Source organism: Nicotiana sylvestris, chromosome 2 (assembly GCF_000393655.2).
Source record: "Nicotiana sylvestris chromosome 2, ASM39365v2, whole genome shotgun sequence".
NCBI classification, from domain to species: domain Eukaryota; kingdom Viridiplantae; phylum Streptophyta; class Magnoliopsida; order Solanales; family Solanaceae; genus Nicotiana; species Nicotiana sylvestris.
In genome coordinates, this window is record NC_091058.1 from 35,091,467 (window position 1) to 35,108,525 (window position 17,059).

At 37.2% G+C, this 17,059-nt stretch overlaps 1 protein-coding gene across 1 annotated transcript; it reads right to left on the reverse strand.

Annotated features, from left to right (window-relative positions):
* Positions 1 to 8,071: 8,071 nt before the first annotated feature.
* LOC104212022 (dof zinc finger protein DOF1.4) lies at positions 8,072 to 10,594 on the reverse strand. The gene is made up of 2 exons (XM_009761196.2): positions 10,130 to 10,594; positions 8,072 to 9,962 (listed from the first exon to the last, which is right to left on the reverse strand). The coding sequence occupies exons 1-2, from the start codon at positions 10,190 to 10,192 to the stop codon at positions 8,877 to 8,879; spliced, it is 1,149 nt and encodes a 382-aa protein (XP_009759498.1). The 5' UTR covers positions 10,193 to 10,594; the 3' UTR covers positions 8,072 to 8,876.
* Positions 10,595 to 17,059: the final 6,465 nt, after the last annotated feature.

The window sequence follows — 17,059 nt, forward strand, 5'->3', positions numbered from 1 at the left end:
GTTGATCAGAAGTTGTATAGGGGAATGATTGGTTCTCTTTTGTATCTTACTGCTAGCAGACCTGATATTGTTTTCAGTGTAGGGCTTTGTGCTCGATTTCAAGCAAATCCAAAGGAATCCCACTTGGCTGCTGTCAAGAGAATATTGAGATACTTGAAAGGCACTACTGACCTTTGCCTTTGATATCCAAAAGGTAGTAACTTTAACCTAGTGGGATATGTTGACGCTGACTATGCAGGTTTCCTTATGGATAGGAAGAGCACCTCAGGTATGGTAGACTTCCTTGGTTCATGTCTTGTGTCATGGGCTACTAAAAAGCAAAATTCAGTGGTCTTATCTACTACTGAAGTTGAGTATGTTGTTGTTGTTTCATGATTGTGCTAAATTATTATGGATCAAGAAACAGTTGATGGATTTTGGTATTGAAGCTGGTTGCATCCCTATTTTCTGTGATAACACTAGTGCTATTAGTATGACTAAGAATCTGATTCATCATAAGAGAACTAAGTACAAAGATGTTAGACACCATTTTTTTGAGAGACAACTATGAGAAAAGCTTGATCACTGTGGAGTTTTGTGCTACTGACAAGCAAATTGCTGACATCTTCACAAAATCCTTATATAGAGATCACTTTGAGAGGAACAGGTTGAAATTAGGGTTGATTAAGATCACCTAAAAGGACCGATTCAAAGTTAAACGAAAAAGAAATGAAAAATTGAAAAAAAAAATTTGGTTAGAAAGTCTGTAAATTGTGTATAATTAGATTAAATCTTGCTCAGTCTCATACTTTCCATAGTATACTCTTGTGCCATGTGTTAAAATGACTCATTAATCTATAATGATATTTTCTCTATTTTCGCAAATTTAGACTTACACAAGAAAATTATCAGTGAAGAACCTGGTTCATCAAGATAATAAGGTATGTTTTCTACACTCTGCATAATTTGAAATAACTATATTTGGATCATGAGCAGAGTCCTACCAAATACCAAATTCTTGTGAACTTATCAGTTACAAGTGAACCAGTTATGTTTAAGACTCCTGACTGTATTAAACTACCTAGATTCTTTAAGTCTGCTACTCATGGGGAAGAAAGTGGTTCTTCCGAAACTGAACAGGTATCTTCTGATTCTAAAGTTTCTCCTGAGACAATTTCTAAAATTGCTGCAAATTTGGAAAATAGATTTGTAGGATCTATAGCAGGTGTTGAGACTACAGAATCTGGAGAAGTTGGTGGTAAAAATGAAAAAGAAAAAAGGAGAGCAAGAGTGCTAGGAGTACTGTGAGGGGAAAGGGAACAAGAGTGGTTGATTCTTCACCCACTCTTGTGAGTTTAACAAAAAACGCAGGTGCAATGGTTGTTTGGGGAGATGAACCTGGTTCATCTGTAGAGGAAACCCTCGCAAGACCTGCAGAAGAAAGTGACTGAAAGCTATAATCCAGCTTCTTGATAGAGTTATTAATGGCACCAAAACTCATTCCATTCCTTATGGCTTCATTCTCACAATTGTGCTTGCACATTTCAATGTACCTATGAAAAGGTGGGAGGTTAGTACAAGCATGGATCATTTTGGGTTAATACTCTGCTTACTTGCGATATGAAGTCAATGTCACTCCTAAAGAACCTAGTTCATCCAAAAAGGTACCGGTGAATAGCAAGGTCAGAGCCATGGTGCAAGAAAGTGGGGCTAAGGATGCTGAGATTGAAAGGCTGAAGAAGAGGTTGGTTGAGATGGAGACTAAGAGAGATGCTCTCAGAACTGAGCTGGCAAGAGAAAAAGAGAAAAATTATGGCATTCTTCAAGATGTGCTGAAACTCCTCCAATTTAAAAACCAAGCACCTAGTTCTTCCCAACCTTAAGCCTCCTAGCCTAGTGTAGATTAACCAGTGACCCAATTCGGAATTTTTGTTTCTTTTGCTCATGTTTTCAGTATTTTTATTTCTCGTATGCTTTGTGGTAGAATCTTATCAATTATCAATGAAATTCACTATCTTTTGCTCTAACTGTTTGTCTATATTTCTTTGATGGTTAAAATTATTAGCTTGATTTATGATGATTAATCCATGATTGCATTTGAAGTAGCCTTAGTGGCCATGAGTAAGCTTTAAAATCTGGTTATCTCATATTTTTTATGCAACTTTTCGATGATGCCAAAAGAGGGGGAAAAGTTGTGCTTTAAACAAGTGATGTTTATAACCTAATGTACCTGGTCCTTGATGATAAGTGATAAAAAGGAAAAATATTTCTAACATTGTGTTGATATTGAGCTGAGTTGAAACAGGGCCTAAGCTTATGAAAAACACAGAGTTTGTCATCATAAAAAAAGGAGAATTTGTTGGACCAAGTAAAGGTTAGTTTTGAAGACTGACAAAGGAACTCAGGATGAACCAGGTCTATCCCTCGAGTGCACAAAAATGCCAGATTCGAGCATGTGGGTTGCACGTGAAGGAGATAAGCTTAACTTGGTGTATTTAATATCTCCTGATCGGAAAGGTTGCATAATTGATAAGGAGAAGGACTCCTTAATCAAAGAGAACACTATCCAAGATAGGGAAGGAGTTAGAAGTTGAAATCAACTAGAACTCTTCCACCAAGGAAGAGTTGCATCAGAACTCTAGTTATTTCTTCATCTACTAACTCTATAAATTGCAGGATGTTCTCACATTACAAGTGTGCACAAAAATGCAGAAGTTAAACGTGAATTGAGAGCAAAATAGTAAGGCTTTTTGCAAGCAGTTCGTGTGTAATTCAAGTGTGCAAACCTGAAGCTACATGAACCAGATTGAAGAACCAGCTTCATAAAGAGTTTTATGTGTCTTTATTTATTTCTAGTTCAATTGTAGTAGGTGTTTTCATATTGTACTTTTCAGCTTTATCTAGAAGCAATTGTAATAGGTACTTTGAGTATTCAAGTTAGAGTTAACTTGAAGTTGTCGCAACAGTTAGAGGCTGGTTGCTACAACGGGATTAGAGGTAATCCTTAGGTTTACAAAGAGTTTTGTAAATGTTGTTTTGGCTCAGTGATTTAGTGAAGTGTTGGGAAAAATCCAACTGAGTAGTAGGTCGTGATTTTTTCACCTTTTGAGCCGAGTGTTTTCCATGTAAAAATACTTGTGTTCTTTATTTTCTGTATTTATTATTCCGCAAACAGTAGTAGTTGGAACACCTAGAAGAACCAGGTTCTTCTATAGTTTGGTTAAGCGAAAATTGGGTACCACACAAATCACCCCTCCTCCCCTCTTGTGTGGTATTGACACTTAAAACATCAGTATCTTATACATTATAGTACAACATGAAATTGGCACGTACTCTTTAACTGAATTTGGGCTTTTTACTTTTGGGACCAAAGTCTATTGGCTTGTAAAGCTCCTCAGTGGCAAAGAATTATTTTGTTGCATTGATCACATCTTCTCCTATAATAGGCCATGCTTTCCTAAAGAAGAAAGCATTGAATCCATCACACCCTGGCCTTGTTGTCATCTATGTTCCTCATTGCTGTACATATTTCTTCTGTAGTGATTGGCTCTATTAGTTTCAATTGTTGTTCTCTTTGTTAGCATGGGTCCTTCTTTCATTATCTCTACATTTATTGTAGGTATTTGTTTAGCAGCTTTACCCAACAACTCCCTATAAAACCCCACTACTTCCTCTTTCGCCTCATGTTCTGTTTGTAACAATGCCCCTGCTTGATTTACAAGAGATTTGATATTGTTCTACGATGTTCTATTCTTCAAGCAAGCGTAGAAGTACTCACTATTTGAATCCCCAAGTTTTAGCCACTGGGTCTTGGATTTTTGTTGCAATATACTTTTCTCTATCAACCCCCATTTCTCTAGTTATACTCTCAATTCCTTCTCAGTTTCAAAAAGAGATGTCTGATGATCTGTTTTCTTTATTTGTTCTTGTGTCTCTTGGAGTTGCCTTCTAATTGTTTGTACCTTCTCCCTGACTCCTTTGAATTCCTCAGTATGTAATTTTTTCAATTCCTGTTTAACCTCTTTAAGCTTCAGCCACACTTTTCACATTCCCTGCAATTTACTAGGTGTGTTCCATGCATACTCCACCACCTTTATGAATTCTGGAATCTCAGTCACATAGTTATAAAAGCGATATGGCTTTGGTCCTCCCTAAGCTGTATCTTCAAATTGAATGCTCAGAGGTGAATGATCAAAGATGAATGGGTCCATAACTATCACTTTCATTTGTTTCATTGTTGTCATCCACTCTACATTCACAAATACTCTGTCAATTTTGCTCCACACATGGTTATTTGTCCATGTGAATTTCCTCCCAATATACTTTAGCTCATTCATGTTGTTATTCTGCATGAAATTCCTAAAGTCTCTTATCTCAATTTCTTGTACTGAATTGCCATAGACTCTATCATCTACCCCCAGTATTGCATTATAATTCCCCATTGCAATCCATGCCCCATCAGTTACACTATGAATCACTTATAATTCATGCTATAATGTTTTACTGTCTTCAGTAGTATATAGGTCGTATGCTGCTGTAAAATAGAACTGCAACTTGAGTGCACCAATAGACACCTTTCCATGTATCAACTGATTGCTCTTCACCATCTCATTGAATTGTAAGACATTTGGATCCCATATTACCCATATCCTTGCTGCAACCTTCTTCAGTATTTGACTGGCATTTGTTTCAGTAATTCTATGTTCTAATATAGCTCGTAGGCTAATTTTATTCATCCTAATGAATCTACGTAACTCCTTCTGCTTGAACAACTTATTGAGACCCCTAATGTTCCAAGCTATTATTTTCATGTTGGATTAAAGAGATTTTGTACTATCCCTGTGCTCCCACTTCTACTACAGTGGCCTCTTTCAGCATGATATTCTTGTTCCGGCATTTGTAATTGCTCACTTTGTTTATTCAACACAGTGAATCCATTTGTTATACTCATATGCACATCATCAGTAGTATGAGTTGTTTTAGCAGCTGATTTTCCCCTTACTTCCTTCCAACCTTCAGTAATGTCTGATTCTACTTGCTTCCCTGCCTTGAGGTTTGCTTTCGATTAATTATTCTCTTTTCCCTGTGCTTGAGCAATTATTCCTTTCGCCTGCCGCACCTTCTGTTGTACATTGTTCCTTACAACTTTTGGATTTTCTAGTTGTTTTGGCTCTTTGCAGCAGTGGCCAATCATCAAACAGGTTTCACAATATTCTGGTTTCTATACATATTCTACCTTTTGAACAAACTACCCTCCATTTGGATCCTTCACCTTGATAGCTTCCTGCAACATCCATTTCTACAAGTATTCGTGCATAAAAAATCCTTTCCATATTTGATGTACACTCATCTGCGTAAAGCGGAACTCCAAGCTCACTGCCAATCCTGCTCAATGAATCTGCACTCCAACAATTCAATGGAAGATTTGGAAAGGTGACCCAGAGTGGAATAGTTTTCAGAATCTCATCCTTGAAACTAAAGTCGGGTGTCTGCACCTTTGTTATAATTGGCTTGTTACCAATTGTATGAGGTCCAGAGTAAAGTATCGCATCTCTATCATCCATATTATTGAATTTAATAACAAAGTAGCCATCATTATGAAAGTATACCGTAGGTTTTGAGACAAAGTTCCACTAGCTAGCAACAAACCTTTTCAGAGCTCCAATCGTCGGTGTGGTGCCTACTACATAGAGGATGATAGCATTTCTTCATTTTTCAGTTTCCTTTTCAACATCTTTCTTTGATAATTCCACCACTTTTTCCCCATCCTGCAGAATAGGAGCAACGAACTTTAAGTTCATTCCTCCCAGCCCAAATCGGTTATTGCCCACCAGATTTGCCCAGTTCTTATTCTCATGACCCTTTACTTGTGGTTCTTCCGGTAGCAGATGCATCCCTGTCCCGTTCCATTTCCTTGTGCCCTACGGGTATTTACCTGCTACACCTATCCTTTTTGCAATAGCCTCAATGGCTACCGCCGCTTTGTTGTTTTGCTTCTTCGCCGGCCTTCCTCTGGCTATTTCCAGTGGCTGGGCACAGTAAAATCACTATCGTGCACCTAGAGAGAGAAAGTAGAGAGAGAGAGATAATATACTTATTTTAAGCGTTCCGTCAATTACGTTGCTGGTCAGGTTCATCTAATTTGATCGATGGTAATGGATGGATTTCAATAGAGAAGAAAAAAAAAAACTAAAAAGGAACAGGAATTGTAGTCTACCGTGGAAATTTGCAATTTGACTAGATTCTGTGTTAGTGGAGCTGGGAAAAAACATAGGGATAAACAAAAAGTCCATCACCTAATGGAGGCAAAAATCAGAACAGAATATAAACTGAAGCATTTCAGTCAACAGTCAAGTGATGACACATTTGAACTGGCATGGTACAAGCTGTACTTAATTAGTAGTACCAGGTTTGTAATGTGTCTTTCACTCATGTCTTAATGAAAATTATTGTGAGACAAATTATACCACCAAAACATTCCATCAGGACATGCACAATAGAGTAAGTACTAAAAGGGAAAGCTGCGAAAGGCATTGGGTTTCCAATATGTAAAATTATGAATTTTTAATTTACACACTAGAAATGTAATTAAAAAAAAAAGTTTGTATAATCATTAAATATATTTTACGCTATCAAAATATAGAACTTGTACACTTATATTATATTCATCTTGACAAAGAGGCCTTGACTTCAAATTTTGGTTTAGAAAGTTTATTAAATTATATCTTTCCACCTCAACCACCTTATTTTTGTCTGTACAGAGAAATTAAGTGACCGAAAAATTAATCATAATGCAGTGTTAGTCATTTTCTAGACATTATTGTTCAATCGGGTCTTCTTCACTTCTTGTTTAGTTATGTAAAGGAAAAGCACTTAAAATTAGAACTTCACATACTTTCTTTTCCATATGAAGTCCGAATGTTTTTGTATAAAAGGTAACGGTATATATGTATGTCTTTTTTACCAAAAAAAGGTAACATGTAGACCACGCATTCTAGTCTAGATCTCTAGTTGTTAAAATAAAAACCTATTGATTTGTTCATGCATTTAGATCTTTCATAGTTGATAGTATGTTAATAAAATTATATATACAGTAGTTGATGCTCAATGCATGCTGAATGGTATCATTCGTTGAATACGGAAATTTATATGTATTTATACTTATATACATATTTCAACAGAAATTTATATGTATTTATACTGATATACATATACGTAGACAATATATTTTTCTAAAAAAACAATACGCATATAAACAATAGGTCGAGATCGTCTAGGAAAATAATTACAAAATAAACATCAATTTGAAATAAAAACTAAAACCTTAAACCCTCAAAGCCCCAAATTCAAAATCAATATATAAAAGTCGAATGGTAACAGGTCGCTCAATACTACTCACGCAAAATTCTGCTAATTACACTACTGTGATAGGGATGAGATGAGTGGGTTGGTACAATATATGTCATAAGATAAAGTTGAAAACGTGACATAACAAGCTTTTTTCTTTTTTTATTTCTTATGAAAAAGCTTTTAGAATGTGGTATGTCTTGTTTGTAGCCTGGAGAGGAAAAGTAAATTGTCAGGTAAAGAAGAATATCCCCACACAAATATTGAATCGACATGAGCATGCTTCCCACTTTTTAATATATAAAACAATTATTTTAAAAATAAAGAAAATCAATTCACCCTGAAAATTATGTACTTCTTGTCCTTCCCTTCTTTTTTTGACAGATCGATGAGGGAAAGCTGATGAATTTTGTAGTTGAGTAGTGCGAATTCAAGTAAAGTTGTTAATATGGCTGTTTGAGTTATAGTATTAGATGGGAAAGCAGTAAAATTCTGTAAATTCATTAGATTTTCAGGCAAAGACCAAGAATAAGATGAACTACTTCTGATTCCCCACAAAAAGGAAAAATATAGAGAATATATCACACAAATTCAAAATCTTAATGGTTAAATCAAATCAAGGTGTCCTTTCGCAACAAAGTAAAATGCTTTTTCTTTGTAAATTATTATGCATTTGGGTCAAAATTCACATAGGAAATCAAGAATGATAGTATGTGAAAGTCATAAACAAAAATGATGAATGAAGTAAGCAAGAAAATGGCAATGCCTAACTTAATAAGATGATAATCATATTAAAACAACAACGTTTCTCCCTCTCTTCTATACCCAAATATACCCAACCGTTTTCCCCTAAACTACAAGGAGGAAATTTCCAGAAATATGGAAAAAGAAAAGTAAAAAAAATAATCATTGGTTCCTCATATACGAGGACTCCAACATTGTAACCCCCACCCAAAACCTAATACACATTCTGAAAAATACATCAAGAAAAATTGCAATGTCATGCATATATATACATACATCATAAGATTAACATTAAAATTAAAATCCACTCACTGGAACTAGAAATGGTACTCAGGTTCCTCAACTTCAGCTTCTTCGTCAACTCTGAAATTTGTCTTCATATATAATTAAGAAAACTTGATTTGATGAGATGAAAGGGATCCGAGGTTCCTCTCAGCGCAAAATTAGAGATTTTTTCAACCTTTTGACTGTAAAAATAGCAGGCTGAAATTTTCTTGCAGCTGACATGATCACTCCGATCCAACTCCTCCCATCAATATGAAGTCATGTTGTTCTCTTTTTTCTACGGTCTTGACATTTTAGTAGAAGGGAGAAAAATAAGACAAATAGAAAGCTACGTTGCTTGGATCCTCTAAAAATTTCGTCAAGGCATCCTCTAAAGATCTGACAACGATATTCTTGGAGGATCCGAACAACATAGCTAAAAAGTACCTACCTAGCTACGAAAGACACATGTTAATAAAAAGGAGAGGGAGATCAAGATAAAAGAAAAAAAGAAAAAAAAAAGAGAGACAAATGCACTTGTACTAGATGAGAGAGGGGACTGAATTAGACCCCATATTAGAAGGATCAAGCCAAGCACCATTCCAAGAAAGTGAAGGATCAGAGGAATTCATGATTTGCTCATGAATCTGATGGTTAGAAAGATTATTCCAGTTCAACCTGTTTTGGCCACCACCTTCTATTTTCTCTTCTTTCAACATTGTCATCCCATCTCCACTTTCAACATTATTATTATTATTATTATTCCCTGACATTTGCAATTCCTCATAAGGAGCCAAGCTATGAAAATTGTTACCGTTGGAAATGAACTTCTGTTGCTGAAGGCTGGAAGCTATGAGGGAAGCCATAGTTGAAGTTGAGCTTGAAGTTGATGAAGATCCAAACATGGGGTAGCTCGAAAGAAGTGAACTTGAATTAGTGGTATTAGAATTAGTCATAACATCTTGGATTTGCTTAATGGAATTGAATCCATGTCCATAATTATTTTCACCCATGAGCCCTGAAGAAGAAGAAAACCCTAGCCCCAGACGACGATCCAATCCAGGGATACTGTCTGTTAGAGAATACACTTGTCCCTCATCGGTTGCATTCGAAACCCTAGAACTGAAAAGCCTTGCAAATGGATTGTTATTAAGATCAGAACGCTCAGTGTTTAACCCATAAAATAAAGGATTAAGATGATTTGATGAGGTTGTAGAAGATAGATCAATATTATGGGATCCATGAATATGATGATGATGGCTAGGGTTTGTAGCTGAAATAGTATTATTTAGAGCTGAAGATGAAGTAATAGTTATATCATGAGTAGAAGAAGAAGAAGCTGATGGTCTCTTGATTCTCTTGTTTTTCCTACAGCCACCTCCCACTGGAACATTTCTTAAGGTTCCTCCTCTTGTCCAATACCTTTTACAAGCCTTACAAAAGTGCCTTGGCTGAGACAAACTGTAATTATTGTAGTAACAAAACTTAGTATTTGATGAATCACAACGAGGACATTTTAGCGGCGGCTGTTGTTGTTGTTGTTGCTGTGGATCTTGAATTGGTTTCTCCATATCACTACTACCATTTGAGGACATCATCAATGCTTTCTCATCTGACTGAATATTTTGCTACAAAAGAGAGAAATCAAAGAAGAAGAAAAGAAGAAATGGATGAGTGGTAGGTTTAGAGTAAAAATAACAACACAAGTAATAGATATTCTCTTCCAAAAGCTAAAAGACAAAGATGGGGTCATGGGTTTTTTAGTCTAATAATTGAGAAAGAGAAAGGAAAAAACCTGTGGCCATTCATTAGTAGTGGAAGAAGGGATGAGTACCATCTTCTCACAGTCTCCTAGCATATTTTTTCTTTCTTTCTTTCTTCTTTGATCTTCTCTTCCAAAAGGAATCGTTTTGAAACAAAGAGTAAGCAGACAAAGATAGGTGGCGACGTGAGTCTTCTTTTGTTGACGGTTTGAACAAACTAAATATTTAGAGAAAGAATTAATTGAAAAAACAATTTTTTGTGTAAATCATTCTTTATTGCTAATTTCACGTGAAGGGTTTGGTCATGAATAAACTTGTCTATTTTTTAAATAATTTTTGGAAAGAGAGATTAAAATATATGGAAAGACATTCTTAGTCTAAGAAGAGGACAGAGAAGTAAAGCAAGCAGCATATGATAGATGAATCTCGAGAGTTTCAAGAAAGAAAGAAAATATTCTCTGGTAGTTGAATAAAGTAGAAAGCCAGAAACCCAACATCACTAAGTAATGTAACTATACATTCTTTGTTTAAATTTAAATTGAACACAGACAGATAGTAGTAGTTGTAGTGTTAGCTAGATGGATACGAGGGAATCCCTAGAGCTCAATATCCGAGGACAAACGCGAGACAGCAAATCCCACTCCACTTTAATTTATTTATTTATTATATTTCTCACTAGTCACTACCTATAGATTAATAAAGTACGTAGTATCGAATGCAACTACAGCTTAATTAATTAAATTATGTTGTGATAATGTTATAAGATATACGCTCCTAATTAATGAACAAAGGTGTGTATATAATGTATATATTGTGCAACCCTATATGGAAATGTCACTTCATCGTATATCTAGTGTAGTCTATTACATGATCGGTTGTCATCCAATATCGTGGCATAATGTCATTATTGAGCCTGTGTCCACAATGCATCAAAACAGTACAATGTGTACTTTTCTTTCCTTTATGTTGACATTACAATTTTGAGTGAGGGGATTTGGAAATATTCTTCAGATTAAAATGACAGGAATTCTAAACTTTACATGCTAATCGTCTTCATAAAAAAGATTGTTTTTATCTTCGATTTAATTGATATAAAGATTCATCTAATTGGTCTAAACTATAGTTTGTCCCACGAGGAAAAATAATTTTGTTTGAAAATTTAGAATCTTATTATCTAAATACAGCTAGACTATCAAAAGAATGATGCTAAATTTTATTACTAGAATACACGCAAAAGTTGGATAACAAAAGGATTGGAGTACTGCATAGCCAAATATGTAGCTCTGGCAAACTCAATCTAGATTCTACGTATGGACAAAACAATTTCTGAAGTGTCCCCGCAATTGCACTAGTTTGTGTTGGTGGGTTTGAATGCGATGTGTATACACTCGGTTTTTCTCCTATCTTAAATAGTTTAGTTGTGATATTTTGACAAAAATTTGGGAGGGTTATATACGATAGCTGATAAATACTAAATATGAAGAAGAAAAAAGAAGGAAATTTTGCTGTTTGCAGAAAACTGACCAACTTGTATTAAACAATTACATATCCTAAGATACTGGAAAATTCCAAGAGAAAGGGACAAGAGCCTGCATGTGGATGTCCACATCTCCTTCTCAGTCTCAATAGTACATGATATAGAGTTCAGGCCACGCTTTATTCCCAAGGATTACTTTTTTTAATTTTCCTTTTTAGGAATTCGGTTTTAATGTCATTACAATTACTTCTATTAAGTTAAATTCGTGTTGAATATGCGTACAAAGGTGTTGAAGTCTTCCTACCAAGAAATTTCGATTTTCAAAGCTCCAATTCAAAATTTAAACTCTACGATTAAGTGTTATTGTAGGGGTTAAAAACGGAGGTAACAAGCACCCCGATTTTTTTGTGGGGCGAACGAACAGAGGATTTAACTGTGTGTAGTCGAGATTGAAGCCGGGAGCCGCCCGTATCAAAGCTCGAATAAAACACCTGCTCCGGAGCCATTGAGATCATGCCCCCGAACCTGATTTGAATAACGAGGCCTCAAAAGGCATTGCCAAACGACCACACATGATTAACAAGGGGCCGTGATATCCGTACCCAACAAAATATCACGACGTGAATCTCGACACATATCAGCGGTAGATCAGTGATTAGCGAGAAGAAAGATTTCTTTTTTTTGGTTAATGAGATAATCTTTATTAATCACCACAAACAAACTCAATTATACACATAGTTCCTCCATCTATTTTACTTCCTTCTCTGTTTCTATACTATTTCAACATAGTATCCTATCTATTCATTTAGCATTTACAGTAAATTCTTTATCCATAATCTCTGTCTTTTTGATGTTGATTTCCTCTCCATGATTCCTTGCATTTTTGCCCTGCATTCCTCTTTCACATTGTTTACTACCTTCTGTGGTCTTAGGACTTTTTTGATTCCACAATGCATCATTTCTGACTTTGGGAAAGATTTTTACCTTTTTTAGAATTGTACTTAGGATAAATCTTCCTTACTATATAAAGAGGAAGCTGATTATTCATCACACACGTTAAACACGCATTCCAAAGCAATATACATCTATTTTCTCTGTTTCCAAAAATGATTAAAAGTTCTTGTTTTGGTTAATAAGTTCTTCATAAGTGCCGAGCTCGGAACCGAAGGCAGATTTTTATTAAGCTTTTAACCGAGCCTGGACTCACTTTTATCACTGGTTTGGCTATTTATTACGTCTTTTATCTTACATCATCGATAACTTGTATTGAATTAACCCACATATCCATAAAACCACGTATAAATTCAATTATTATCCGTTTTTAAGGGTTAATAGTTTGGCACCCACCGTAGGGCTAAGGATAATTGTGGTAGTTTGATACAAATTTCCATAACGCACTTTGTTTTACGCTTATTCTTTGAGAATTTAATTTTAGGTTAACTTAAATATGTCAAACTCTCAATCTACTCACTTGAACGTTGATGCTGAATCTGGCCACCATGGCGAGAACAACAATATAGTGCCCAGCAACGAGGCACCCTATGTTGATCCCAATAGAGTTTCGGCTGCGGACTTGATCGATATCAACTCATATGTGGCCATCGATGCAAACTTGCCTACCGACCCTGAGAACAGCGTTCGCGGAGGAGACCGACCAATAGATCGGGGTACACACGACTGTGAAGGCGATGTGATCAATTTGCGAGTAATCTTTGAAATTTTACAAGCCCAACAGGCCACGATACCCCAGCTATAGAACCAAAGTCGTACCCCCAATAAAGTTGAGCCCGAACCATCCCGGAAAAACACCCGAAGAAATGAAAAAACCGCGGAAAGGTCGGGTAATGTTGAATCGAAGACCAACCCCTAAATAATAAAGATGCTTGAGGAACTGACAAAGCGGGTGGAATCGGGGGAAAAGAAGATCAAAACCAACGACAAAAAGTGGAGACCTATTACTCTAGAGTTGATCAAATCCGAGGAGCACCCCCGATATTCAAAGGCCCGGATTCCAAGAAATTTGTCCAAAATCCATTCCCTCCGAGCGCGACATCGAAACCAATCCAGAAGAAGTTCCGTATGCCCGAAATTTTGAAATATAACAGAACTACGAATCCAAATTAACACGTGACCTCCAACATGTGTGCCATCAATGGAAACGAGTTAGAAGATGATAAAATCGAGTCTGTTTTGCTGAAAAAGTTCGGAGAAACCCTATTGAAAGAAGCTATGATATGGTATCACAACTTACCCCCTAATTCCATTGATTTGTTTGTTATGCTTGCAGATGCTTTTGTAAAAGCGCATGTCGGGGCCATCAAGGTAGAGACCAGGAAATTAGATCTTGTCGATATAAAACAAAGACATAACGAAATGCTTACGTAATTCGTGTCGAGGTTTCAAATGGAACAAAAGGATCCGCCTCCGGCCGCTAACGATTGGGCCGTCAGGCGTTCACCCAAGGACTCAACCCTGGAAGCTCTTTGGCTTTGCATCAATTGAAACAGAATTTGATATAATACCCGGCGGTAACTTGGGTCGATGTCCATAACAGGTACTAATCAAAAATCAGAGTCGAGAATGATCAGCTTAGGGGACCCTCCGGGTCCGTTTATTCCCTCAGTCTTAGAGAGTCATCGATCATGAACAAAAACGAACAAAGATCGGTATCAACCGTATACTGGAAACCAAAGAGGTAACGGATCTGGTCTTAACCTTACGAGAAATGAAAAAAAGAATGATCGAAGCCACAATAGTCGGGGACTCATGAGAAAAAACGATTTCGACAAGCCACTCGTGGCCAGGAAGGCACCAAGGCTATCAAAAATAACTTCAGTGTCGATGCTGCCAGCATCGTATCTGCCATCGGGAGCATCAAAGATACCAAATAGCCTCGACCGTTGCAGTACGACCCTACCAAGAGAGACCGACTTTATGTGTAAGTACCATGAAACTCACGACTATAGAACCGATGACTGCCAACAGTTGAGAGAAGAAGTTTTGCCCGATTTTTCAATAACGGGCATCTCCGGGAGTTTTTGAGTGATCGAGCCAAAAATCACTTCAGGAATAGGAACTCTAACAAACAGATCGAAACAATAGGAACCTCAACATGTCATCAACATGATCATTGGTGGAGTTGACGTGCCCCAAGGACCAATGCTGAAACGTACCAAGGTGTCCATCACAAAGGAAAAATGAACCCGAGATTATATCCCAGATAGGACCATTTTGTTCAATGATGGGGACGCCAAAGGCATCATGTAACCACATACTGACGCACTGGTAATATCTGTACTTGTAAATAAATCTCTAGTTAAACGTATGTTGAGTGATAAAGGTAGCTCAGCCAACATCATCAGATTGAGGGTCGTAGAGCAGTTGGGTCTAAAAGACCAACTGCAGTCCGGGTTTTAAACAAATTCAACATGGCATGCGAAACTACGAAAGGGGAGATAACCTTACCGGTGAACAACGTCGGGACAATTCAAGAAATGAAGTTCTATGTGTTCGAAGGGGATATGAGATATAACGCCCTATTCGGGTGGCCATGGATTCACATCATGAGGGCGGTACCCTTGACACTACACCAGGCGCTGAAGTTCCCCACACTGAGAAGGACCAAGACATTTTACGGAGAGAAGTCGGCCACAAAAAAATGTTTGTGGTCGACGAGGTGATCTCGATGTCCGCACTCTCGACATCAAAGTATATGGAGCCGGTTAGGAAAGAACAAACTAAATAGCAATCACCAACACCGACCCGACTGAACCGAAGAAACAAAAAGCAAGCGAGGATGATGATTACGAAGTTCCTAGGTCTTTCATCACCCCTGTCAATTATGATGCCACCAAATTAACGATCGAGGAGCTGGAGCAAGTAATATTAATTGAACACTTGCCCGATTGGAAGGTATACCTAGGCATTGGGTTAACTCCCTAACTCAGAAAAAAACTCATTAAATTCCTTATAACTAACGTAGATTGTTTCGCTTGGTCCCATCTTGACATGACAAGGATCCTGCCAGAAGTATTCACTCATAAGCTAAGATTGGATCCGAAGTTCCACTCGATAAATAGAAGATGAGGCCTCAGTCTGAAGTCAAGCATGCATTCATCAAAGACGAGGTATCCAAACTCCTTAGAATAGGTTCCATTAGGGAAGTTAAGTACGCGGATTGGTTGGTTAATGTACTAGTAGTTCCTAAAAAAGGAAATAAATTAAGAATGCGTGTAGATTACAAAGACTTGAATAAGGCACACCCCAAGGATTCTCTTCTTTTGCCTAACATAGATCGCATGATCGATGCAATGGCCGGGCACGAGATACTCAGCTTTCTTGATGCCTATTCCGAGTACAACCAAATCCTGATAGACCCGAGCAATCAAGGAAAAACTTCCTTTATCACTAAATTTGGCACCTATTGTTATAACGTAATATCGTTCAGACTAAAAATGCTAGTACCACTTATCAAATCCTAGTAAATCGGATGTTCAAAGAACAAATAGGAAAATCAATGGAAGTTTTACATTGATGACATGTTAGTTAAGTCCCTACAAGTAAAGGACCATTTGAAATATTTGCAGGAAACCTTCAACATACTGAAGAAATACAATATGAAGCTGAACCCGAAGAAATGCGCATTTTGGGTCGGATCTAGAAAATTCCTCCGATTCATAGTATCTAACCGGGGGATCGAGATTAATCCTAATAAAATAAAAGACATAGAAGAAATCACCATGGTGGATAGTGTTAAGGTCATTCACAGGCTAATCTGGCGCATAACCACACTAGGTTGGTTCATATCAAGATCTTCGGTCAAAAGCCATCGATTTTTCTCACTATTTAAGAAGAAAAATAACTTCTCTTGGACCCCGAAGAACTAGCAAGCCTTGGGAGAACTCAAATGGTACCTTTCAAATCCACCCCTTCTCCATACTCTGAAGGCGAATGAACAACTATACCTTTTTTTGGCGGTATCCGAAGTAGAGGTAAGTGGAGTCCTTGTTCGGGAAGAGGATGGTACGTAATTTCCTGTTTATTATGTTAGTAGAACCCTGGGCAAGGCCGAAACAAGGTATCCTCACCTAGAGAAATTGGCGCTCGCTTTGCTAAGCGCCTCAAGAAAGTTGAAACCTTACTTTCAATGTCACGCCATATGCGTCGTAACTTCTTACCCATTAAGAAACATAATGCATAAACCCGAGCTCTCGGGCCGACTGGCTAAATGGGCCATAGAAATTAGCGAGTACAATATTGAATATCGATCCCGAACCGCCATAAATCACAAATTTTGGCCGACTTTATGCTGGTCTTAATACCCACAGTCGAAAGGGAGTTATTGTTAACCTCTGGGTCTTCCTCGAGAATCTGAACCCTCTTTACGTACGGTGACTCAAATGCAATGGGGTCCGGACTTGACACCGTGTTGAAGCCGCCTACGGGCAGCAGAGTTAGGCAATCTATTCAAATTGTGAAATTGACT